Raw genomic sequence first — 26,390 nt, 5'->3', positions numbered from 1 at the left:
ATTAAGCACCTCAGCACATGTAAAATAATTTTACTGATATATATACATATGTGTGTGTATATATATATATATATATATATATATAAATCTTCATGAACACAAAATAAGGTTTTATGCATTGAAAAAATAGAAATTAGAGAACGGAATACATTTTTTGTTCTTGTTTTCCAGCAGTTAATAAAAATGTTACAAAAAATAATTCCAATTCTAAAAATTTAATCTTACCGATGTCATTATTTAGCGTCCATTCAAAAAGTTGGACTGTGTTCATCTTTAGTCCCTTTCAGTTTATTATGGTTAGAAGACAAATGTATGGTAACTGGGACAGAAAGGTTTCATACAAAACAGCTATGGCATACAATCATGACAAACATCTGTAACATGTTTTAATTATATACATGTAACTACAAAAACATTTAAATGTATGTTGACAGTTTTTATCAGCTGCTGTAGGACCTTCTGTATTTTTATGAGGGAAAAAAAAAGGGAACTGCCTTTAAATAGTAAGGGCCCTGTGTGCAGTCCAGGTCCCGCGATGAGCTTTGGCACCAAACAGGCTCGAAGTCGGAGCCAGAATCACTGAAACGGATTCACTGTGCTGGAGTTTCCCTTTGACTGCGATTCAGATCTCTGAATCATTGTTTAATACAGAGCTCTGATCAGAGCAGGATGTGTGCGTCTAGCGCTGGACGTGCCGGACGAAGGCTTGGACCAGCTGGATGAAGGGCTCCTGGCCCTCAGGTGTGGCCTTGGATCCTGGTGTAGGTGGTTTGGTTTGCGGTGAGGGAAGCAGCCCGCTGGCTGGAGAGGAAGGGGAACCTCGCCGGAAAAAACGGAATAATGACGACAACAACGTACTCTGAAAGAAAACATGAAAATATTTGGGTGCATCAAGCAAATGTGTCAAAAAAACTGGTTAAGGTCATATTTCACCTCAAAATCAAAAGATATAAAAATCTAATTTCATATTTATCATGGTAGCATTTATTGGCCTACTGCTCATAACCAGAAAAAATAAAATAAGAGGGGGAAAAATACTGTGCCTAGATAAGATAATTATGGTTTTGCAGTAATAAAAATAACTCGCAAAACATGAACAAAAATAAATAAACAAAAAGTAGGAATATCCAGGACAATAAAAAAAAAAAAAAAAAAAAGTCAAGACAGGATGATTGTAGTCTTACAGTGAAAAAAAAATTGTCGATATTTAAAACATCAATAAAAGAATCAGCTGGTGGAATGACCTCCCAATCTCAATTCGAACAGCTGGGTCTTTACTCATTTTCAAAAAACATCTAAAGACTCATCTTTTTTGCCAGCACTTAACCAACTAATACTAGTACTTACCTTTTCTTTTCTTGTCTATCATATTCTTAAAAAAAAAAAAAAAAAAAAACCTTGGCTATGTGTTCTGTGCTAGACTAACTGAGACTTGTCATAGCACTTGTATACTGTTGTTGTTCTCTTTTTGGTCTGATTGCTTCTATTGTTCTCATTTGTAAGTCACTTTGGATAAAAGCGTCTGCTAAATGATTAAATGTAAATGTAAAATGAATCAGTCAATAAATAAAAATAAAATATTAAAATACAGTAAAGGAAGATGATTTAGGTCTTACAGTAATGGAAATATGTAGATAATTAAATGGATAAAAAAATAGAAAAAATTGATTTAATGAAATAATTGAATATATCTTAAGCCCAATGAAGGACTCACCAGCTCTGAGCTGAGCTCCTGTTTGAGTCTCTGTTTGTCTCGGGGCAAAACTGAAGGATCCTTCAGACAGCGAACAGCCTGCGAGATCAACACATAGAAGCAGTTCTCCATCGAGAACATCAGCAAAGACCTGAAAGCACAGAGAAAGAGCATGAGACGACATCGAGCTCAAACCCACAGCGCACTGTAAACATCACAGAAGTGTTTCTGCTCACTTCAGTGCTTGAGTGTCCTCAGAGACCACCACCGGCTCTTTCCTCTTCTCAATCTACAAACAACAACTCAGTCAGCACAGAAACAAACAACATTCACTACATGAGAAGAGCTGAATGCGCTGCACTACCTCTCCCAGCATGCTCAGCGCCACATTAATGGTGGCCATGAGAGTCCCAAACGACGGCGCCACATCAGAGTCAAAGGCAGGAGTGGTGAAACTCAAAACAAACACCTTCACTCCACAACGCAAATACAATAAACAAAAAAAAAACAGAGACAGGTGTGATACAGCGCTCCAGCTGTGAGCGGCGAGTGTTTCTATAGTGTGGATGTGTACCTGGTCCAGCAGTATCTGACAGCAGTCGGGTGTGAAGTGCTGTAACGTGGCCAGGGTTTTGCTGAGGATCTTTAACAGGCTGCACTGAACCGCCTGCAGCGCTTTAGACTCCGCCTCCTCTCTCTCCCCCTCCTCCTGCTCTCTGGAGGCGTGCTGTATGGCACGCTGGGGGTGTGGCCCTGGTGGAAGCCCCTCCCCATTCTTAGCCTGAGCAAACAGACTCGCATAATAAATCAACCACATACAGCAGTGACAAACTAAAGAAGGGTCAGAGAGTCACGTCTCGTACCTGCAGGTAATGATGCAGCATTTTCTTGCTGTGCAGGAGGTACGTACACGTCTGACACAGATAGCACAGATTCACCTGAAACACACAAACAACTTCTGAACCCTTTAGACAAATCTCAGGGGAGACTTCAAGTAAATATTTTAAGTAGGGCTGTCAAGTTTAACGCGTTAATTAATTAGTTATGATAAAATGACGCGATTCAAATATTTTAACGCAGTTTACGCACTGACCCCGCCCCCGGACCTGCACGTCATCTTATATTTCATACAGTGGACTGTTGACAAATATGATGCAGGGCAACAACTCCATAAGTGCAGTTATGCCCTAAAATTCAAGATATTCAAAAATTCTCCTGTATGAGATTTGGTCTCATATTTATATCACATGATAAGTGATATCACACGAGCAGCGAGAGCAATGTTTGTCCCGAATATAATGAGTGCAAAAGTGATTTTATACAACAGTTCAGTAAATAAGAAGTTGCGGTGTTAAATTTTAAACTCTTTTTGCTCAGTTTTGCCAACAAAATTTTTCCTTAAAGCCACAGCAGAACTGTTGTGTGTCTCCGAGCAACACAGCGATGTTTTGTTTCTGAATGAATCTGTTTTGAAGGAATCTGGTGAATCAATGATTCAAAGGCCCATTCATAAAGTGAGCCATTTACTAAAAATCTAATTTACTAAAATCCTGAGTGAATCAGCCGTTTGAAGGAATCAAATGAAAGACTCAGACATTTGCCGCCATCTGTTGGCAGTTTTAGTTCCTTATTCCTTCCAGTGCATAAAAAAAAAAAAAAAAAAAAAAAAAACCTTAGGATGTTTCTCGAATGATCTTTTGTGTTTCATAGTTTATGTTGGGCTGTTGTAGCCTAAATGTTTATGTGTAATAAATCTTATGTTGAATCAAATAAAATATTTCTTTCTAAAGCTACTCTTTGTAATGTCATTTAATACTTTCTCATTTAACACAAAAATAGCATTAAATAATCTTTTTATATCACATCAACACATCATGTAATTAATTAGATTAAATATTTGAATCAACTGACTGCCCTCATTTTAAGTCAATATTCGAATGAATTCAATTGTTCATAGTATTTTATATATACGCTAACACTACAAGTTACAGTACAAATACCGGTCTTAAATGATTGACTTTTGAAGCAGAAGTACTGGAGTGTACCTGGACGTCTCTGAGCAGCTGCGGCAGGTGGAAGTGCCACTCTTTGCAGAAGTTGGAGAGCTGAAGCAGGAAGCCCACAGTGTGATCGGCCTCATCCAGACACGCCAGAGACTGAACCGTCCTCACCGCATTCAGACACTACAACACACAACCCCTCAGTGAGCAGTCAGACGCTCACACCACAACAGAACGGAAAAACTGGAACAATGGCAACAACAACAACATCATCAAAGAAAACAGAATGATGGAATGGAAAGATATATTTTGACTGAATGTCATGAAAACGAAAAAAAAAAAATATGTTTATCTCTCACCTCAAAATCAAAAGAATATATATTTTGCATATAAAATAAAGCCTAATTGTAGGACCTTTATAATTTTTTTCCCCAATGACAATAATTGTAATTAAGTATATTAAAAGTATTTAAATTATAGCACTTCTTGTAATGCTTTTAAATTATGCTCATAAAATCCACTTCAACCAGACAGGATCGTAACTACATATAAAGAAATATATATATATATATATATATATATATATATATATATATATATATATATTATAATATATTATATATATATATATATATATATATATATATATAATAAGTATAGAAAAATAAAAAAAAAGTTCAACTGGCTGAATTACAATAGACATTTAGGAAACCAAAGAAAATAAATTTCTATACATGATCAACATAAACATAGGCATAAAAACACACCTGCAGGATGCGCTCCTGGTGCACGCCAACAAAGTCGAGCGCTTCATTAATGAAGTTGTAACGGAGGGTTTTCAGCAGACTTTCCATCAGAGACAGACTCAGTCTGTACACACCCGACCAGCTGGGGGCGTCCTGAGACTTCCGCACAAACGCCTGACAGAGACAGAGAAAGACAACAGCTGTGCTCATACAGGGTTGTGGATAGAAGGGATACAGCTAAAACCGGATGCTAACAATAAATGTAATTTTCTACCTATTACATTATTTTATTAACATCTACACCTACCCTGACCCTAAACCTACCTCTTACAATAATGCAAAAACAGTAATTATTGTTGTACAATGTGACAAAAATTACACTACATTGATATGTGCATGCCCAGTTTATGAATCTGTATACCATCTATCCTTAACCGTCTCTGAACCTCCTCAGGGAAAGAAAAAATAAATAAATAAATTGGATGTTGTAGTTGTAGTGCAGTACCTGCGTGGCTCCGTTAGCTGGACCCTCATACACACTGAGGAGAGGAAGACAGATGCTCTGAATCACTCCAGCACCTGCCACTGCTGCTGCCCCCTACAGGAACAGGACAAACATTCATTTCAGCCAATCAGTTTGTCCTTTTAGCAGTTTATTTAATTTTTGAGTCATGACTTGATGTTAAAGTCCTAGTGTGTGGTACTCGTTCATTATTGGAGTGAAATACATATTTAATGTTTATGATTTTAACATGTCACTCATATCAGTCGTATCTGTTCAAGTTTCACATACACTTTACATTAAAATCAGCGGTTCATAACCTTTTTGACTCTATTCATATGGATTTGTTTTGCAAGGCCTTTATATCGTGTTATAAGTTTTGGCTACCTGGGCTTCCAATGAAGGGACAGAAACCTCCCAGGTTTCATAAAAATATTTTCATTTGTGTTTTAACCAAAGTCTTATCGGTTTAGAAAGACAGGAGGAAGAGTAAATAATGACAATTTCCATTTTAAGGTCAACAGGGCCTTTTAGGATTTTTTATTATATTTTTAAATATTTTTTTAATATCTTTTTTTTCTCACAGTTCAGATACTACTTGAAAATTAAAAAAAAAAATTATATTCACAAAATATATGACAATATACATAGAGTTTTGATCAATTTACATGACTCTTCCATGTCTAGAAATGGAATATGCTATCTTATGCTACCCTACATATCCAAGATTTCTATATCCTGGTGAATATTGTTGGTGTTTGTTCCTCTTGTGTAAAGTGCTTTGGATGAATGTTTCTAAAGCTGCTGTGTACCTGCGGTGTTCTTGTGAGTGTGAGCAGCAGATAAAGCGCTGCCTCAGTGAAGTAAAGGTTCTGTTTGGAGCGCAGACTGAGTTCTAGAGCGCTCAGAACCGACGGCAGAACTGGCAGCTTCCTGACCACCTGCAGCCACTGCTCACCATCCTCATCAGCCCGACACAACTCTTTAGAGAGATGAAGAGCTAACACACACACCTGAGACAGAGACAGATATATTGGTTATGATCTTAATGGAATAACTGCATACTGTATATAATGCACAATACACTGCCTATAAAAAGTATGTGAATAGCATGCATTATATACTCAAGACTTTAAACAGTAGTGTCATGGAAACTCGTTTCCGCCACAGAAAAAAGAAAAAAAAAAAAAAAAAAAACTCAAAATTTGTATTTCTATTCCTTGCAATTCTGAAATATAAACACTCAAAAAAAAAAATTTGAGACAAAAAAAAATCTATGGGGCAAAAAACTTTTTATATAAACTAAACAATTTTTCTTCAAATCTTGGAATTCTAAGTTTACATTTTGGAATTCTGAGTTTCCTTCATGGAATTCTGACATTTTTTCTCTTAAAGGTGCCATAGAATAGAAAACTGTATTTACCTTGGCATAGTTGAATAATAAGAGTTCTGTACATTGAAATGTCATACCGTGAGCCTCAAACACCATTGTTTCCATGTTCTTATGTAAATCTCGTGTGTGCAAAAGACCACTGAAAAAGAGATGAATCCCAACATAATACCGACTGTGATGTTACAGTCTGGATCATTAATGTTTACGCCACCAACATTTGCATAACGGATACCAGCCCATTTTTCTAGGCCAGCCGGACTTACACAGCCGAATCATCGATGCAGTGTTACCAGATATTGCTATTAAAACAAACAAAAAATGATGCATAAAAATAAACCAAAATTATTTAAAATCTTTTGCAATTAAGATAAGATAAAGATATTGCTGACCCTAAACTGCAACGTCCTACTTTATTAACTTTCTAAAGTGTCAAAAAAGTGGAAAAGACAAGTCCAAAAACACTTATAACAGCTGGATCTGGCAACACAGAGGCTGCGTCCGTGCCCTTGTTCACCCCACCAGCATCTCACAGCGATCATGTTCATACTAGGGATGTCAAATTTCGATTATTTCCATGATCGATCGTCGTTTAAATTAACGATCAATTAATCGATTAATCGTTAACCATAATGCTGCAAAATGCTCTATTGCATGCACGCAGTCACCGGCATGACAGGATGTGCCAAAAAGCCCCACACACACAACGCTTTCTCACTTGAATTAAAGGGGTTTTAGTCTGGGGTTTTTAAAATGCTAGTAGCAGGATTATAAAATGAATAGATGTGATTAAGATCATTTGATAAAATGAAGAGAGCGCGCCATACTTTTGAGGTAGTTTTAGTTTGTTGACTGTTTTCTATCCCGCACGGAGACCGCTGAACGCGCCTCTTTAAAATGATTTGTGGGTGCTCGTTGTTGTATTTTAAAACACAATTTAGCAATGTTTTCAAATGACATTATGGTTATTTAAAAAATAAAATATCCCAAACGGACACTGTGGTGCGTGTGTGACTGCGCTGCACATTAAGTGACTACATCGGCGCTGCTGCTGCAGCAAAACACTGCTGCTCACATTAATTTGATCCTGCTGGGATTCTGTCCTAGAAAATGTCAGATTTTTAATTTTTGCATTCGGTAGGCCTATTTGTTTTAAAAATCGGCACATAGTGCATTAGATAGTGACAGTGCATGTGTGCAGACGAGGACTAGCGCTGAGCGCGGCTTTGGCTAGATTTATTTGGAGGTTATTGTTCATGTCTCATTCGGCACAAATCCAAATGTTTCCATATTTGCAATGTATTTGAATATTAAACTATTATTTATCATGTTAACCAAGCTTGTACGCATTCGCATATAGACGGAAAAGATCATCCTCTCATTGAGCAAAAAACGTCCCTTGGCATAACAGCAGATCGTGAACCGGTATAAGGTCTATTTAAACTGGACCAGTGTAACCTTTTAAATATTTAGTTGACTATTTATTTTGATAATGAACAGACTGCGATGTAAGTTTGAATCGCTATAGGCTCCGGCGCGATCGAAACAGCTGAGACATTAATAAAAAAAAAAAAAAAAAACTTTTCCGCAAAAGGTGTTTACTTTCATTTGTGCGCACACACACTAAAAACAGAAGATGGTGCTCTTGTAAAATAAAGCAAACATAACAGAATGCGTTGTCCCATCCTTTTTTTCCCCGTGAACTTATGGAGCGCCGCCACACTTCGTTTTAAATCCGTTTCTTAATATTTAAAATCGGATTTATTTCGCATATTAAAAAAAAAAAAGAAGGTATTTTTATGTTGGGCACTATTACTTATATAGGCTAATACATTTGCCTTAAAGAATATATTTTGTCCCAGAGCATGAGAACCTGTGCACTAGTGAGGTCCATGCAGAAACTTTAGTGACATCACTGAATGGTTCCGGGAGAAAACGTATTGTCAGTGTCGGTCACAGCGCCTATTAATCTCTGTTTTGAATCCAGCAATTATTTATTTACAAATTATACGCTCTGATTATGACAAGTGTGCGTATAAAAGCTTTGTTTATTAGAGGAATAATAGGAAAAATGTTAGATCGTGACCATGCTCTGGATGCGCTCGAGCCCATAGCCTTCATTTACGCGGCTTTGTTTCTGGTTTGCCGGTTAGTCACGAATTTCCACAAATTCAATAACATATAGGCATTGTTTCTTTTCCTAAATCTTCACAGTCCTCTAATTTCGCAGGTTTATTTTATTATCTTTCACTTTAAATCACTTTTTTTCGCATCTCTTACTGTGGTAAACATGGGAAGGGAAATTAAAGATTTCATGAATTAGGAATTCGTTCGATTTATTAGTTTGTTCCCTTATTTAGTTAAATCATGGGTTATTTAGGGAACAAAAATTAATGAAACATGGACAATTGCCACAAATTAATAAGTCGTAGGAACGAAATTAACAAGTAATAGGATAGCCTTCTGTCCTGTGTCCCGCAGCCCTGCAAAGCGCATGGATATGCTTTTAAATGTTGAAGAACTTTTATGTTGTTCTATTTTAATGTAGGCTACTTTAAAGTTTAAATCACGTTAAAAGCTTAATTTGTACATTGTGAATGAATGAATGATGCTTTTACTGCTACCTTCAACCGTCACTCACAGCGCTCCCACGTGTTTTGCGCATGAGCCGCACGCAGCCCAACATTAAAGCGGTTAACCGACCATCGACAGCCTTAATCGATTGCAACTCTTATCGACAATTAATCGATCGTCGATTAATCGTTGACATCCCTAGTTCATACCATGGACGCTAAACATTCTTGCAAAATCTGTTTCTTCATGAGATACAGGCTCAAACATATAAGGTTGGATGCCTAATCTCTCCATTGTTCACGCCGGACAGTAGAGATCCGTTTGCTGTGTAAGCTACTGAAATGAGCCGCGCTGTGAGACGACCAATCAGAGCAGAGCTCAATATTATTATTAATGACCCTTACAAATAAGGTAATAACAGACCATTTCATTCTAGGGACAAATCCTAGGGTTATAAATGGACATGTAAAACTGTTTCTGGAGAATTTTTGCCCTTACATAAGGCACACACATATGTAGATATCAGAGAACAATTTTAAATATTGTATCAATGTATTCTATGGCACCTTTAATTCTGAGTTTACATCTTGCAATTATTTTTTTTCCAGCCATGGAATTTAAATAAAGTTAATTGCAACTTCTCAATTCTGATATCTCACAATTTTGAGTTTATAATCTCACAATTCTGAGTTTACATCTCAGAATTCTGTTTTTTCTCTACCATGGAATGGAATTCTGAAGTTCTTCGTCAATAGAATTTTTTTTTTAATTTCACTGCAGAAACAAGTTTCCATATTGTTGTCAAACGACCACAATTTTAATCAACTTTTAATCTAATTTCTTAGCTTTTGGGAGTTTAAATTGTTAATATCAGGTCAAGTGCAGTACATCATGGGATAGCATATATACATTCTTTGTACATTATACATGCAAACACACACTCACTGAGTCTTGCTGGTCTTTCTGGATGTGTGGGCTGTCTGTCTCCATGCTGTCCTCCTGAACATCACCTCTCTGTATCGTGTGACGTGTGCTGTCAATCAATGCCAGGGCCTCGTCCTGAACCATCTCACACACACAAAACAGCAGCTGGGGAAGCTGGGTAATCTCTCCTCCTGAAGCAGTGAATGTTAAACAATTGTTAAAACAGAACAAACAATATGCACACAGTTGGTGTAATGTGTTCCCCAAACAAACATGCAGACTGACCGTTGAGTCCTTGTATCTGCAGGGCTAAGATGAGAGCTGACAGGAGTTTGGCTTTGGTTCGGTCCGTGAGCTGTTGTTCAGCATGTAGAACGCTTTCCATCATCAGAGACAGCGGCGGCAGCAGAGCTGGAGCGGACACCAACACACTGACACAAACCACATCAGCAATATTACTTAACATGTAGAGTTTTAAATATCATATAGACACTACTAACATTCAAAACACCCTTTCCAGTTTATCATGACCTTTTAGTTCATTGTTTTTGTAGTTTTTCTTCAATAAAAATTTTTTAATGTTTCAAATTATAATAAAACAAATCTAAAAATTACAAGAACACAACAAAAACTTTAAAATCAAATAGAAATAGTAAAATTATATATGTGTGTGTGTGTGTGTGTGCGCGTGTGTAAAATAGCATGATACTAAAATAACATTTTGTAAATGTGGGCATGTTTTAAATGTTTAATTACTTTTTATTTTTGTATTTTCTCTTTTTATTTTAATTTTATATTTCATTATTTTTTTTTCACTTTTTTATTAGTTACTGCTTTTTATGTCTATGTCAGTATAGTTTTTATTATTTTCATTTCAGTTTTACTTTTAGTACATCAAGTTAAACCAAATGAAAATGATACGTTGCTTTGGAAACTAGCTGTCATAAAATAAGTTATAAGTTTTTTTAAATATTTCATTTCAGTTAACATTCATTTTAAGTAACAAAAAAAACTTTTATGGTTTCAGTTTTAGTTTACTATATTATCCATGACATTTCTATTTCAGAGACGTTTCTATTCATTTCACACGAGAAGCTGAGCCTATCATTTACAAAAACACCCACCTTTTCCACTGTTTGAGGAGGATGAGGAGCAGCGTGACCATCATGGATCCCAGACGCAAACAGAAAACAGACTGAGACATCAGCAGCTGAGAAAGAGAGAAAGATAGAAGTTTGAGGTTTTTGTACAAATGTATCAAAGGTGTGTGTGTAACATAGGAATGTGAAAAAAGTCATATATTTTCTTTGAGCAGTAAGATTAGGATTTAAGATAACTGTAATTAATAAAGCTTAATTTAAGAACATTAAACTCCATATTTAGATATAAAGTCGTGGATGCTCATATGTATAAGCTAACTTACCGCTGCTTTGGTCCCTTCCAACACGTCCATGAAAAGCTTCTGTCTGACAGTGTCATCCTTCAGATGCATCACCTCAGACTACAAACACACGAGACAGGTTATGATAAACACCAGCAGTATAACCGTGAGATGTGCTAAGTTGTGTGTAGCTGCTCACATGACTGGTGGAGAGTATTAAGAGCGTCCTCCAGGCGGAGATGAGCATCTGAGACTCGGACAGAGAGCGCAGACCCTCCTCTTCACTGTCACAGGCCACACACACAAGATCACACATGTAATTCGACCAGAACTCATAACGGCGCTTACTGCTGAAACTCTCCAGAGCCGCTTTCAGAGACGGATCCAACACACCACTGAGAGACACATACAGACAGACAGACAACTGTGAATCTGTGTTGGTGGTTGCAAATAGAAAACAAAACACTTCTTTTACTAATTTAATCAATTTTGAAGCAGCTGTTACAGTATAAGCTGTTTTTGAATGGAACAGCATATCCTGTGAGTATGGCCTCTTACACGCTTGTGTAGATCGTACCTGACAACATAGTAGATCTCAAGGGCGATTATCTTCATCACAAAGGCACAAGACTCCAGAACACACGGCTACATAAAAAGAAACAATCAAACAAGAAATAAAATACTTTGGGCACATTTTTATCTAAGTTATTACTATTTATGCACACGAAAACATACATACCTCTATGGTCTCAGACGGGGGAGGTAAGTTTCCAAATAAAGGAGTTGTTAAGTTATCCCAGAATTTTTCTCTGTAACGATAAAAGATCACATGGTTAGTTTAATGCTAAAATACGGCCAACCAAACAATAATCACTAACCTTGACTAAAGTAAGTCGACATAGATGCTATAAAAGTGTAGAATATGGTCCCTACAGCAGTGGTTCTCAACAACGGCATTGAATTAATAAAATTAATAACTTATAATTATTAATATTTTAAATAAAAATGCTTAAAAACTCAACTAAAATAATTAAAATAACAAATTACAGTTTTGAAACACCCCACATTGTTTTTGAAATTAATACAAAATGAACAGTGCAGAACAGCATTTATCAGGAAGCCTCTCAGTAAAGGGCTGGACAATAGGGACCTTTGAGCAAAAAAGCCTGAGAAGCACTGCCCAACTGCGTCATGTGTGAGGGACTCACTTGGTCCTGAGCACCGAGAGTGCGCTGTCCCGTCTGTCCTGCCAGAGCGCGTGGAGGAAGGCCAGTGCCGCCCTGTGCAAGAGTGGAGGACACCAGTACTTCCCCTGCTGCTTAGAGTCCAACAACTCCAACACCACTGACAAACAGCTCCACTCTCCCAGAGAAAACTCCTACACACAGAGAGAGACAAACCAGACAATCACACACTGCTTTGAATCATTCACCATCGCACACTAACTCTATGAGATTTCCCGTGACCTCTGACCTTTGCCCCGTCACTGCCGTCTTTGGTCTCCAGGTTGAGGAACAGCTCAATGAGTCCAGGTTGTGTTTCCACAGCCACGGTGAGGAACTCCAGTATGGTGACTTTAATACGCATGTCTTCAGTTCTGCTCTGTAGTCGCGTCAGAAACGCATCTCTGATCGCAGCAGCATCACTGCCCAGACAAGCGTACACAGACATGGGAGCCACCTGAACATAGCACACACAATACACATTTCTTATATCATGGTGGGACTTCTACTGTTATTAAATTAACTATACCATAACTACCATAATAATTTAATTACTATAAATAAGACCTCAAACAAGATATTTAATGACTGATACTGTTTATATTAAACAGTGAATGACAAAATAAATAAATTATGTTATTTTAAGGTTATTTATATACTTTAGAATATTTATTAATTTTTTTAATTAGCTTTTATATTTTCAGGGGGGGTTTTTTCTTAAGTAATTTTATGTGCTTGTCATTTTTATTAGTTTTGATGTCGGTTATAATTTTTTTTCTTCATCTAATAATTTTATTTCAAATTCATTCCAATCAACGAAAATGTTTTTTTAACCATTTTAGTTAACAAGAACACCACTCACTCAAACCCCAAAGTTCAGGAACTTTACATGTAAAACTACATTAATTAATCCCTTTATGAAGCTGTTTTCCACACGAAGACCACAACAACATGTCAAGCATTACCATGGCGAGTCTCTTCAGCAGCTGTATGGCAAGTCGTGGCAGCGCTGGGTCGTGCTTGTGGTAAATATACTTCGCCAGCACAGCGATCAGGTTGTTGCCATGACCACCTGCAAGAAGAAAAAAAACACTTGCATGATCACTAGATGTCAGGAACAGACAAATCTATGGGTAAGAAATCCCCGACAGAACAGTCTAATATTTCACATCTAACATGCGCTGAAGTGTGTGTACTAACCGTGCTGTGTCAGCGCTTGCTCCAGAGGTGAGGCCGTATCAGACTGCGGTTTGAGTCGGATAACATTGTTGGTGACTGAGAACGCCAACTTCACAGTCTGGATCAAAACCTGACCAGGTCCCTCAGACCCACCACTGCAGACAGACACACAGACTCAAACCCACTGACTCATGGAAAGAGGATGAGGAGACTGAATCCATATTAAAAGCTCAATTGTGTACCTGCTGGGCTGTGCTGCGAGCACCATGTTGATGGTGTCCACTCCCACACCCATGATGTTAACCACCGCCTGTCCTGCCTCTGTGTTGGCCAGACTGTAGATACACAACGACTGCAGACTGGGGGTGCTGCAGAGGTCACACATCAAATACGTGAGAACCAAACGAAGACCACATGAAATCAATGACAATGAAATATCATCTGCATCCTCTTACCTGCCCTCTGACTCCCCCTCCTGACTCAGATTGAGAATAGCATGAAGCAGCTCTAGAATCAAGCAACCTGACAGAGAACAGTAAGTAGAGAGTGCGTTCAGCAAATACCAGTAACTTTAAGAGAAACTGAGAATTTAATAATTTAATAATAAAGTTGTGGGAGTTGCTCACCGATCCTCTCTCGCACTCCATAGGTGTTGTAGCGCCATTTATGGTATGTAGGCAGCATTTCTTTCAGAACCAGCAGCACACATGGGATGAGTCCTCTGCTCTGAGTACTGCCCAACTGACCCTGAAAACACACACACACACACACAATAAAATGACTTAATATCCACCAATGTAGTAAGGCTGCACGACTTGGTGGGGGAAAAAAATCTAATTCCAATAAAAAAATTAAATTGAAAAAAGGCCAGGTTTGTTGTGCTTATTTGTGGGGCTGCAAAATTTGGCCAAAAATCTTGTGATGTTATTATTATTACTAAATAAAATAAACCAAAAATATTACCGTTTTAACATTCTGTTATAAAATAAAAAATACAGAAGAAAAAAAAAGTCTGATATAAAAAATGTATATATTACATAAAATATTACTATTAGTTTTTCTATTGTACATATATAAATTATTTATATAATGATGTATTATTAAATAATTATTATTATTACTATTTTGAGTACAAATTAAATTAAATGAATTATAATGATAATATTTGTGGCTTAATTCATTTTCAAACATTAAATTGAGACACTGAAAACAGATTATCACGAGCTGCTCGTGTGTAAAACAGTGACACGGTTCACTCTGAAACATGCAGTCATATATTTATTTAATTGCAGTCTTTGCAAGCAATTTGATAACCACGCAAGCAACATTGTGAATTTGGTTTCATGTCAATTAATCATGCAGCCTTACCATGCAGTCTGTGTATTGTAGTGATTCATGGTTAGCTTATACTTGGTAATTTTGACATGATTGGTCCTAACGGGTGATAAATGCATTACCTTGACGAGTGTGGTCACTAGTCTTAAAAAGGCAATGGTCACACTGTACTCTCCTCTCGGCTGTTCAATCAATACCAGCAGGTTGCCATAGTTTCCCCCCTTCATGCCCTCTGCACTGAAACACACACACACACATCAAACATGTCATTCTTCAGGTTTCTCTGACTTTAACAGGTGAATATGATGCCATTCTTGTTCACTAGTTCTGCATGTGTGTGTGTATCACCTGATGGTCTGTGCCATGTTAGTCAGAGGGGTGGAGGCGAACGGAAGGAAGCCGGTGTGATCCAGACTGGACCAAACCTGTATCAGGAGCAAAGGCTGTTTAGTCCTAGATCATCACGCCACATAACCCTGACTTAACATAACTGTGAACATTTACCTTCGCAGGCTGCCGAGAACACACAGAGATAAAACACATTACACACAAAAAAAAAACACATACACCAGAGTTAAAAAACGAAGTCAAACATAAAACAAAAAACACACACTCAAAATCACAAAAAAATCAATTTTTACACTGTTTGGTCTTTATGTTTAGATGTGCACTTCACCTCTGTAGCAGCATGTAGATCCGCGATGTGAGCGGCAGCAGACAGTCAGACACTGTCCAATCAGTGCTGATGATCTTATGAACCAGATCCAAGATGGGCTTCACTCGCTCACAATGTGCCAACACATCTATTCGCCCGTGACAGATGTCAATTGCAGGTAAAAAGGCAGCAACATTTTAACAAATTTACAGTATATGTAATGGCAAATTCTGGATAAATAAATAAAAAATAAGGGCTGTACACTTAATCAAATATTGATATGGACTATTGACAGTAAACCTCTGTTGTGTAGCACTTTGTTTGCTAAACAAATAAAAACAATTGTTGAATTTTAATTTGATTACATTTTAAAAGATTAATTAAATTGTTAATGTTTTATATGATTAAATCAAAAGTACAGAAAAAAATAAAACAGACAGCACATAATTTCTGGAAGAAAAAAAAAATTCTTAAGGCCCCATTATTAAATTATTAAAATGTTGAAGTTTCATGAAGTAAATTAATTAAATTAACATTCTTTCTGATTATTAAACAATTTAATTTAATAATTAAAACAGAATACATAATTCAAAAGGGAAACAGAATTTGACAAAAATAAATCTTAAAATTCAAACCTAACAATGTAATTAATGTAAAATAAACTTGTTAAAATTGTTCTATTTCTCAAATAATTAGACATGCTTTATGATTACTAACATTTGATTTTACAAAAAAAAAGAATTTGGGGGGAAATAAAAATTTCAATTTTGAATAAATTGTTACATTTGTATAAGTTTTACGATTTCAATTAATTAGACATGCTTTTTGATTACTAAAATGAAATTAGGGCCCTAAATACATGTACGTTTTAAGTGTTCGTACCTGCAGTAGAAACGACGTGCAGCAGCATCTCGATCTCACAGGTGAAGAGAGTCCATGCGCTGTAGGAATATTCCCAGCGCACCAGGAAACCCTGTTCACACACAGACAGCTGCTTTCCTTCACACACCAGTCCGAAACATCCCTGAGGCATCCGCAGGTTGGTCTGACCCACCCCTGAACATACAGATAACACGAGAGGAAATGTCACAAAGACATATGTTTTCATACACAGATGCAATCAGGCAAAGAGACGTGAAAACACAGGAACATATGTTTTCAGCACTGACCCAGTGGGTAGAGGAGTTTAGGAGTCTGTCTCCTCCACAGAATGCCGTCCTCTCTGGAGATCACATCGTTGGGTTTGTGCTTATAGGCCTCAGTGTAGAACGACATCTTATCTAAAAAGGTGTACACCTGAGAGACAGACCACGAGATCTAAAATACTTTGTATAAGTGTGCATGTACATATATATGATGTTAGAAAATGTTAAGAGTTAATTTTTCAAATTTTAGTTTTACCTTCTTAGCTGTAGATTTGTCAGACAGCAGTGCAGTGAGCAGCTGTAGCAAAGGTCCAGTCTTATATGGAAACACACCCACTGCACTGTCCAGAATCACACCGAGACCCATGTTCGGCTTCTGTAGGGCACAACCAGAGGTCAAAGGTCAAATCACAGACACAGAGAAAAAACAAATTGTTTTATTTAACTTAACACCAACCAATTTTTCTCACCAACTACCCCCAGAAAAGCTCAGCCAGACTCGGAGCAGCAAGAACTTCACAAGCTGCATTGATCAGATGCTACAGACAGAATAATTAACAGACTTATCCAAGATGAATGCATAATTTATTATTAATGAATACCAGTAACACGATTTTAAGTTTTGATCTCTGTCTCTGTATTTTTGTACCTGTTGGCTGCCGAGTGTGTCTTCTTCAAAAGAGGTGATGACAAAAGACAGGAGACCATATATACACATCCGTGCAGTGCTCGCTGTACACTAAAAAGAGACATGTGACAGTATGCATAAAGGTCCACGTCACCACTGGAGAAAGATTTTTTGATCTAAGCAATTTGATAGAACACTGTTCTTACGTTATTTCCAGTGCTGCCGAGTGCCTGCAGCATGTTGGTGAGGTACTGAAAGACTCCGAGCTGCAGCGTCGTGTGTCCTAGACGTCTGATCACAGAGCTCACTTCCTCTGGACGCAGTGTGTGTCGCAGCAGAACCCAGGCCAAGAGAACCGGCCCATGATGAGAGATATCACCAAATGTCAACAGCATCTGATCCACTTCCTGCACACACACAACAGTTGATCAACAAAAAAGCAAATCCTCAACATTCAAAGTAAAACAAAATTGCTCATCCATTCAGATTTTACAGCCAGAGATATAGATTTCACAAAAGTTAATTTAGTCTTTACATGCAATTTCATTCTAAGGCTTGGGGTTAGCAAGATTTTTTGAAAACTTTTATTCAGCAAGGATGCATTAAATTGATCAAAAGTGACAGTAAAGACATTTGTAATATTACAAAAGATTTTTATTTCACACAATAGCTGTTCTTTTGAACTTTCTATTCATCAAAGTATCCTTAAAAAAAATAAAAAAGTATGACAGATTCTGCAAAAATATGAAGCACCACAACTGTTCTCAACATTGATAATGAGAAAAAATATTTCTGGAGCAGCAAATCTGCAAATTAGAATGATTTCTGAGAGATCATGTGACACTAAAGATGATGCTAAAAATACAGCTTTGATCACAGAAATAAATTACATTTTAAATTATATTCAAATAGAAAACTTTTTTAAATTGCAGTAATATTTCACAATATTACTGTATCAAATGAATGCAGCCTTGGTGAGTGTAAGAGAGTTCCTCAACATCTGAATGGTAGTGTGTGTTCAATACCTTGCAAATATCCTGTTGGTCATACAACTGATGCTGTTCGGTTCTATCTTCTAGAGCACATTTATGCAGGAAGTCGATATCCATCCCCTCCACAAGAATCAAAGAACTGAAATAGCTGTTGAGAGGATGACAATTCGGATGTTATAAAACATTGTTTGTGGTTGTACAAGAGAGAAAAGGATCAGGTGACTGCATGTTCTGACCCAATGCGTTCAACCAGCGCGTCCATGCTCTTGTCCACAAGGTGTCGATTGGTCTGCCGCTGTCCAAAGCCCTGCTCTTTAAACAGCCGTGTGAAGGTGGAAAGGTCATTGGGCGGCATCTCGAAGTATGCGTAATACAGGAACAAGATCTCCAGCAGCAGGGCCTGTTCCTTCAAACACTGCACAAACCAGTGGGACACCTGCCTCTCCGTCTACACAGAGATGAACAGATCCTGAGTCGAATTCTACAGTTGGTGCTGCTTTAAACAAAATCATTTCATCTTCTCACCATCAGGTTTCCATGCGTCTCCCATGTTGGAGCTTCTGATTTGGACAGCGACTCAAACTGCTGCCTGTATGTGGACACCAGATCTTTCTCCAGTTTACTAACACAGTTGGAGTACTCTGCCTAAAAAGCAAAAGGATGTATTAAATACATTTGGTTTCTGACTGTCTAATAAAATAGCTGATCTCTTATTTACCCTGTATGGATGTCTCTCATCCTGGAAGTACGTGAGGAGGTGGAGAACGCAGCGCAGAACGCACAGTCTCTCTTCATAGTAGTAATCTGTTATCTGTACAACAATTTCAACACGTGTCACATTTTAATATATTTTAGATTAATTTTTAGTGTTGAAGCAATATTTAGTTTCAAACCTTCAGCAGCAGAGTCTGACTCTGTCTCTCATCCTGCAGCACAGCCTGATGGGAACAAAAGGAGGATTATTTATTTATTCAAACAACCTGGTTCTCGTCATGCTCGTGCATGCTTCAACTGTACAAGCGTGTACCACAAGATGCCGAGCTCACCTTGAGTGTGTTTCGTGTGCCCCTGTACCACACACACACACACATATTTGTCCACTCCTTATGTCTCAATCCAGTTACTCTTACTTAGCCAGTAAGTATAAACAAAACAATTACTCTTACTTAGCCAGTAAGTATAAATCAAATAAGAGAGAGTGCAAGAGAAGCAACATCTCTTACTTAGCCAGTAAGTATAAATCAAATAAGAGAGAGTGCAAGAGAAGCAACATCATAGAAAGCATTTTGGGTAAAAACATGCATATGATAAACAAAATCAATTGCTGCACTTTAAGTTGTGGTCAAAGTAAGCAGCTCACTAGGTTTTAAAATGCATCCAATGTGCCCAGACACTCACCAGCAGTTTGCTGATCCTGAGTCCGAAGTCTTTGAGAGCTTGTGGTGTGTCTTTATCTGCTTTCAGCTTGTCTGCGGCCGATGTGCTGCACATAACATTATCACTTACTACATATTCAACAACAGCAAAAAGACAAATTTCATGAGGTATGTTTACAAACATTTTGAATTATTTTAATTGTGGTTTAATTTGGTACTTCATCTTAAACTAAATGAGAAATGCTGCCTTGGCAAGTAGCCAAAATATCTTTTTTTTTTTTATGAAAATGATTTTTATGGTTTTATTACCCTGACTAATTATCATCAATTCAAAAGAAACTAATCAGATACCAGATTTAGAAAAGTCTGTTTATGTAGACCTAAAAGTTTCAATCCAATTTGCATATTTGTTTTCATGCACATTATATATATTCTGAGCAAAACTGGATGTGCTCAAGAGGTATACCACTAAGTATGTATATCATTAAATAATATCTCCCTAGCTTAATAAAGCCAAACTATTCTTTGCATTCAGTTTTTTTTTTTTTTTTACATCTTACATGTTTGTATGTTTTTTAATGTTGTGTTACCTCGCTGGTTTGAAGAAGGACAAACCCTGCAGCAGTCTCTCCCAGTTCCGATCCAATTCAGCCTCGATTTGGGCCTGCAGGATCAACCAAGAAAAACACGGGTCACATATTGATGGAGAGAGGAACTCACTGAGAGACACTGTAAAAGGATACCTCACCAAAGGTCATCACATCAGTACAATTTAAGAATAAAACAGCTTTATTAATAGTTTTTTTTTTTCACAGAATTCCCTCAAATGAACCATTTTCATATATACACAGCTGTCCAATTAAATCTGTGTACTTATGTTGTTATTAAACACATCAGAAATGACTGGTCTTGGCACTAACCGGTTCTCGAAGTGCAGATCTGCCCAGCAAGATAGTCCATAACTCTCGGCTGCTCCTAAATAAAAGGATTTAAATGTGCCATTATTATGCTTCCAGAACTGATAATATAAAGGAAGTGTGTCATTATGGTGTTTATGTGTACATACATACACACACTCATTACATAGAAAGTTAACATCACAATTTTTTTTTTTTTACATCAAATCATATTCATATAATAAGCCATTCATTTTCAACTAAAAATCGTTTTAGAACAATTATAACTCGGTACGGCTCAAATACTTATTTTTTTACATTTTATAAACTGTATTTATAAACACCGTATATATTCTATATTAATAAGTAACGTTACCCTGCAGAGATGTATAATAAGATACATACATACACAAACAATGAAACTCATTCATCACTTCAAACTCATATCATTCGTTCTCACCAAAAAAGTCAAAACATGAAGAACATTCGCATAATTAATCAAGGTTAATATGGTTATTTCGTATAATGTTTAAGAATTTGACGGTTGCTTAAACGCTGTTATAAACTGCAAATTATCATTTGAATTTCAGTCGCGCGGGTCTGTCAGCCAGCACACGCGACCGACTCGTGCGGCCGTTGAATATCAAACAAACAGCACGTCTAAGACATATCACCCACTCAAATTATGTCTAAATACCAGGTATAAAATATCTACACATTATCCAACTACAAATTCCGTTGTAGCTCTTTGTGAACAACCTTTCTAAGTTTCTCTTTCTTTCATTTTACCTGACACACGTCTCCGACTCCGCCATCTTTAACCGGATCACGTGACTAACACAAACGAGCGCTTTCCTATCACGTGACTTAATGAAATCCTGTAATACATATATATATTAATAAAATACTTATTTTAATACATTTTCGTATGTGAATTCGCAATATTAAAATTATATAATTAGAAAAAAATAGGTAGATAAAATATATTTGTTTTGACGTTAGCCACGTGAGTATTCTGACACCACGTGACCCGGTTGTCCTACATGGCCGTCAGTGCGCGCAGAGCACGAGTCACTGTAAACATTGGGAATATTGTTTTCGTTCGACAGCCAAGCGTTAAATCGCAGGGAAAGGTAATAAGATGAAGCGTTTTTTGCTGTAATTTGATATTTCTGCGTTTATTTACTGTGCAGGGTGTTTAATGAAGCGCTGGTGTTGCTGTGACTGAGCTGTCATTTCTAACAAAACCCTATAAAATAACATAAAACATCAACATTGCGTTTGGATTAGTATTATAATTTAATATTAAGACTGACAATTCCTTCGAATATATATATGTATAACCATGTATCCATAAGCTAATGTGCTTGTATGCAACAGAGATATCAAGGCTGTCAAACAATCCTTAATAATATTTCATGTCAAATAATACATTTGTCGTTTTATACAAAAATGTAATTTGTATTAAGTAATATAAATACATTTTATGATTACCTAGAAATTGTATTGAATAAGATTGTTAAAAAAAAAAATATTCTCTAATATACTATTTTCAGAGTACTTATAAAATATTTATATTATATACACGTTATTGTTTTTGATACCGTATTTCTGGGTGCTTATAAAACCCTAATATATCAAACACGATTAAAAGCAGATCGTTTTACTTTCCCTGTCTTTTCATAATTTACCATGTTTAAAAATTGCTTGACATCCTTCTTTACTTTCACAGTGAGAGAATAGAAGCTCTGGACAGTACGGATGTGTCTCAAAACCTATTTAGCTCCCTATGTAGTATTTTTAGGGACGTCTATTGTGCTCAAAAATGCTGCCTAGGTAGGTTTTGAGCCACAGCCTGTCTGTAGGTAACATCACATTGGATATCACGTAAGACTGAGTAAATCAATTTCTTTCTTTCAGAGTTTTTACCATGATATAATGATGATTTGAGAAAAAAGAGCTAAGGCAGTAACATGGAATAGTTTAATATCAGACGGTAACACCATAGTATTTTGACAAATTATATTACATGGTTAACTTACTACATATTTGTAATTAACATGTACATGGTATTTACATTGTACTCCAAGTTACTTAAAATAATACTATGAAATTACCATGGTATAATTGCCAAAAAAAAGAGAATGATATTGTTATAGGACATATTCATAAAAAAAAAAAAAAAAAATATATATATCTATATATATATATATATATATATATATATATATATATATATATATAAAAACACATAATAAACTAAAATAAACAAAAGAAACAGTATATATATATATATATATATATATATATATATATATATATATATATATATATATATATATTATATATATATATACTGTTTTCTCTGGAGAAAAATACTAAATATGAAAATATTGTATTATTAGATTTTAGTTTATTATGTTTTTTTGTTTGAAAAAAAATACTAAAATTTAGAGAATACATTAAGAGTTGGTTTATTTTAGTTTATAATGTGTTTTTGTTCGGAAAAAAAGTTTAAAGAATGAGAAAAAATATATTACATTTTAGTTTGTTTTTGTGTGGAGAAAATGCTACAAAAGAGAGAAAACATTTTATTAAATTGTGTTTATTTTAGTTGATTGTGTTTTTGTTTGGAAAAAAAATTGCTAAATATTTTAGAAAATATGGCATTAAATTATGTTTTATGTTTGGAGGAAAGAAAATGCTAAAAACAGTAAGAGAAAGCATTTTATTATTAAATAAAAGAATGATAAATCATTATTATGTAAGCATTACATTTTTTTTGTTTTGTGGTTTGTCTAATGATATTTTGGTGTGTCTTTACCCAGGTCTAATTTGCCGTGTGCAGGAGAGTGAAAAGCGGACAATGTTTGTGTGTTCACCAGGAAGGTTCTGACAGACGGCCGTATTCAAAGTGTCAAATTCCTGGAAACCTTTGTCACACATACGACCCGCAATCATGCAGCTGGATCCAGTGCTGGTTGAATCCGCCGTGGTGTTCGGCGTGGTGATCTGCGTTCACAGTGCCGTGTGGAGCCCGCTCTCCTGGTGCTGCATCGCTCTGGCCATCCAGGCTTTTTACGTGCAGCACAAATGGGATCGGCTCATTCGGACCGGCGCCGCTGTCTTCCAGTTCCGGCCTTCGGCCAACAGCGGCGTGTTACCGGCCAGCATGGTGCTGCCACTGCTGGGCCTGGCTTTGAGGGGGCACTGCATCGCTGTGGGGAATGTTTACATGGAGCGATTCGCAGTAGGTGTAACAGTGATCGGTATGATGTTAGCGCTCTTCCTATCGCTCATCGCGTTGGGAATCACGCGCCCGGTGCCCACAAACACCTGTGTTATAGCCGGCATCGCCAGCAGTGCCATTCTATACACAGTCAAGCAAACACTAACAGTCTCCGAGGTGATCGAAGTCTTGGAGGTGTTGCTCATTTTTGTATATCTAAGCTTAATCCTCTTGTACCTCCTCCCACGCTGCTTCACTCCCGGAGAGGCCCTCCTCATCCTCGGCGGGATCAGTTTCATCATCAACCAGCTCATCAAACGCTCTCTAGCCTCATCTGGGAACGCAAACGCAGACCCGCTTCAGTATTTCCTCCCGGTCGCCGTGTTAGGCTTAGTGCTGCTGGGAATCTTCTTCGCCGTGCTTTTCGTATTCATGGAATCGGAGACCTGGTCGGCGTCGCTCTTCTTCCACACCATGACGGCCGTTTTGGGATTGGGCCTATTGGTTCCTTGGCTCTCCCTGCTCACACAGCATCACCCCATCACCTGGTTGATGCATTTCATCACCGAAACTAACACTCGCCTTTGGCTGATTGGATTCTGGGCCGCTTTGTTGCTTCTAGCGGTTGCCGTTGTGATGCATCAAAACAGTCATCGCTCAGCCGGAAGCAAGAAGCACCAAGCTTCGACGACCGTGCGAAAGTATTTCCACCTCCTCACCATACTAACCTTCGCTCCTGGACTCGCACTAGATCGTCCTCTGCTACATCTAGCCGCGGTCGGATGCCTCTCAGTGTTTTTGTTCCTCGAATTCGTCCGCTGTTTCCGCATCCGACCTCTGGGGGCGCCACTGAGACACCTTCTTACTTTATTCCTGGATGAGAGAGACTCAGGACCACTTATTCTCACCCACATCTACCTTCTCCTCGGCGTCGCCCTTCCAGTCTGGCTCACACCCGCGTCCTGCACCCCTAGTGGAGGCCTAGGGGGCGCTGGTGGCCTGGTGCCCTACGCCGGTGTGTTGGCAGTGGGAGTCGGCGATACAGTTGCCTCTGTTTTTGGCAGCACAGTTGGTGAGATCCGCTGGCCCGGCACAAAGAAGACCTTCGAGGGCACAGCAACCTCCATATTCGCTCAGATCATCGCCGTGGTGGTTTTCCTCATCGCCGACAGCAGTATAAACCTGAACGCCAGCTACTCGTGGGTGCTGGGTTCGATCACAATGGTGGCCATGCTGGAGGCGTATACGTCACAGATAGACAACCTGCTGCTTCCTTTGTACCTTTACATCCTCCTGCTGCTATGAGATCAGACCCGTTCAGACAAATCAGACCATTATGCCAATGCACAGATATCAACAGCATTAAATTCATACGTTACAGCCCTAGTATTGCGAGTTTGGGAATCAAAATGCAATAATGAAACATCAATTGAGTGTTTATGAACCTCGTAAAGTGAATAGAAATGCACTGAAATTTATTCAAGAATAAACGGTTTCATATAGTATTAGAGTGAAACAAACTAGAAGACTACTTGATATTGTAAACGACATACAAAATGGCACAAAAACAGATGTTTGAAGGTGAAATGTGTATTTTTTGCACCACTAGTGGCAATTGCAAAATGCTTGTTTGAGTCACACATGACAGCTTTGTTTGAAAACACAGTTTGGTGCCACTATTGACAGCTTTAAAGGGATAGTCCACTCAAAAAATTATTTACTCTGCCTCATGTTATTCCAAATCTGTATGCATTTCTTTCTTCTGTCGAACACAGAATTTGAAGAATATTGGTAACCAAATTGTTTCGGGTCCCATTGACTTCCATAGTATTTTTTTCCCTTGCTAAGGAAGTCAACGGGAGAAAAAACAGTTTCTTCAAAATATCTTCTTTTAATTTCCACAGACGAAAGAAACTCACACAGGCCTGAGGGTGAGTACATTACATAATTTTCATTTTTGGGTGAAAAATACACCTAAAAATACTCCACATTTATATTTTATATTGTACACGTGATAAAAATATTTTCTATAGAACACACATTTTTTTGTCCTCCCATCAGAAAGCTCTGATGTCTTGAGAAGCTGTTAATATTTCATTCGCTCAAATCCTGCGTCTGTCACTCCAGTATAAATGACAGGGATTGAGTTGCACATTATTAAAAAAGAAATGGAAAATGTGAAGCCCTTTAACGATGCCTGCACTGATAAACACGTCTTGGATGCAAACACAAACAACATTTTTTGTATTTTATTTAGATAAATCTCACAGAAACATGTCAGCCTTTATTTTTTATATTTTCTATATAATTTTGTTTTTTTGGGAAGCACATTTCTACAATTTTAAAATAAAAATAAAACTATATATATATATATATATATATATAGATATATATATATATATATATATATATATAGCCATTATATATTTTCAGATGCAAAAACCTCTATTTGACTCTAACCTAACTCTATTTGACCTTTGACCTTTTTTTTATTAGAATCCTATAAAAATATCTCTGGATAT

At 37.2% G+C, this 26,390-nt stretch overlaps 2 protein-coding genes across 2 annotated transcripts; one reads left to right on the top strand and one right to left on the bottom strand.

Annotated features, from left to right (window-relative positions):
- Nucleotides 1–267: 267 nt before the first annotated feature.
- LOC109064359 (nucleoporin NUP188-like) lies at nucleotides 268–21,483 on the bottom strand. The gene is given in 44 exon segments (XM_042747834.1): nucleotides 268–859; nucleotides 1,715–1,844; nucleotides 1,930–1,982; nucleotides 2,058–2,167; nucleotides 2,231–2,474; nucleotides 2,557–2,631; nucleotides 3,739–3,876; nucleotides 4,461–4,613; nucleotides 4,945–5,037; nucleotides 5,754–5,954; nucleotides 9,851–10,020; nucleotides 10,115–10,260; nucleotides 10,954–11,039; nucleotides 11,253–11,330; nucleotides 11,410–11,605; nucleotides 11,788–11,855; nucleotides 11,950–12,019; nucleotides 12,419–12,588; nucleotides 12,684–12,890; nucleotides 13,399–13,505; nucleotides 13,634–13,767; nucleotides 13,855–13,980; nucleotides 14,068–14,134; nucleotides 14,239–14,359; nucleotides 15,070–15,184; nucleotides 15,296–15,372; nucleotides 15,452–15,482; nucleotides 15,624–15,750; nucleotides 16,485–16,658; nucleotides 16,772–16,898; nucleotides 17,004–17,123; nucleotides 17,218–17,286; nucleotides 17,397–17,486; nucleotides 17,582–17,782; nucleotides 18,401–18,515; nucleotides 18,604–18,815; nucleotides 18,893–19,012; nucleotides 19,086–19,178; nucleotides 19,261–19,305; nucleotides 19,414–19,467; nucleotides 19,766–19,850; nucleotides 20,334–20,407; nucleotides 20,664–20,718; nucleotides 21,429–21,483. Coding segments are annotated over 44 exon segments (5,133 nt in total). The 5' UTR covers nucleotides 21,455–21,483; the 3' UTR covers nucleotides 268–679.
- A 181-nt stretch (nucleotides 21,484–21,664) lies between these two features.
- dolk (dolichol kinase) lies at nucleotides 21,665–25,800 on the top strand. The gene is made up of 2 exons (XM_019081404.2): nucleotides 21,665–21,772; nucleotides 23,468–25,800. Exon 2 carries the CDS (start codon nucleotides 23,599–23,601, stop codon nucleotides 25,171–25,173), a length of 1,575 nt encoding a protein of 524 aa, XP_018936949.1. The 5' UTR covers nucleotides 21,665–21,772; nucleotides 23,468–23,598; the 3' UTR covers nucleotides 25,174–25,800.
- Nucleotides 25,801–26,390: the final 590 nt, after the last annotated feature.

This window comes from Cyprinus carpio, chromosome B21, assembly GCF_018340385.1.
Source record: "Cyprinus carpio isolate SPL01 chromosome B21, ASM1834038v1, whole genome shotgun sequence".
NCBI lineage: Eukaryota > Metazoa > Chordata > Actinopteri > Cypriniformes > Cyprinidae > Cyprinus > Cyprinus carpio.
This window is presented reverse-complemented; position numbering and strand designations above follow the sequence as displayed.

What these genes read in the sequence shown, in the direction of transcription:
- dolk (XM_019081404.2), top strand. Translation starts at nt 23,599, where the DNA reads ATGCAGCTGGATCCAGTGCTGGTTGAATCCGCCGTGGTGTTCGGCGTG.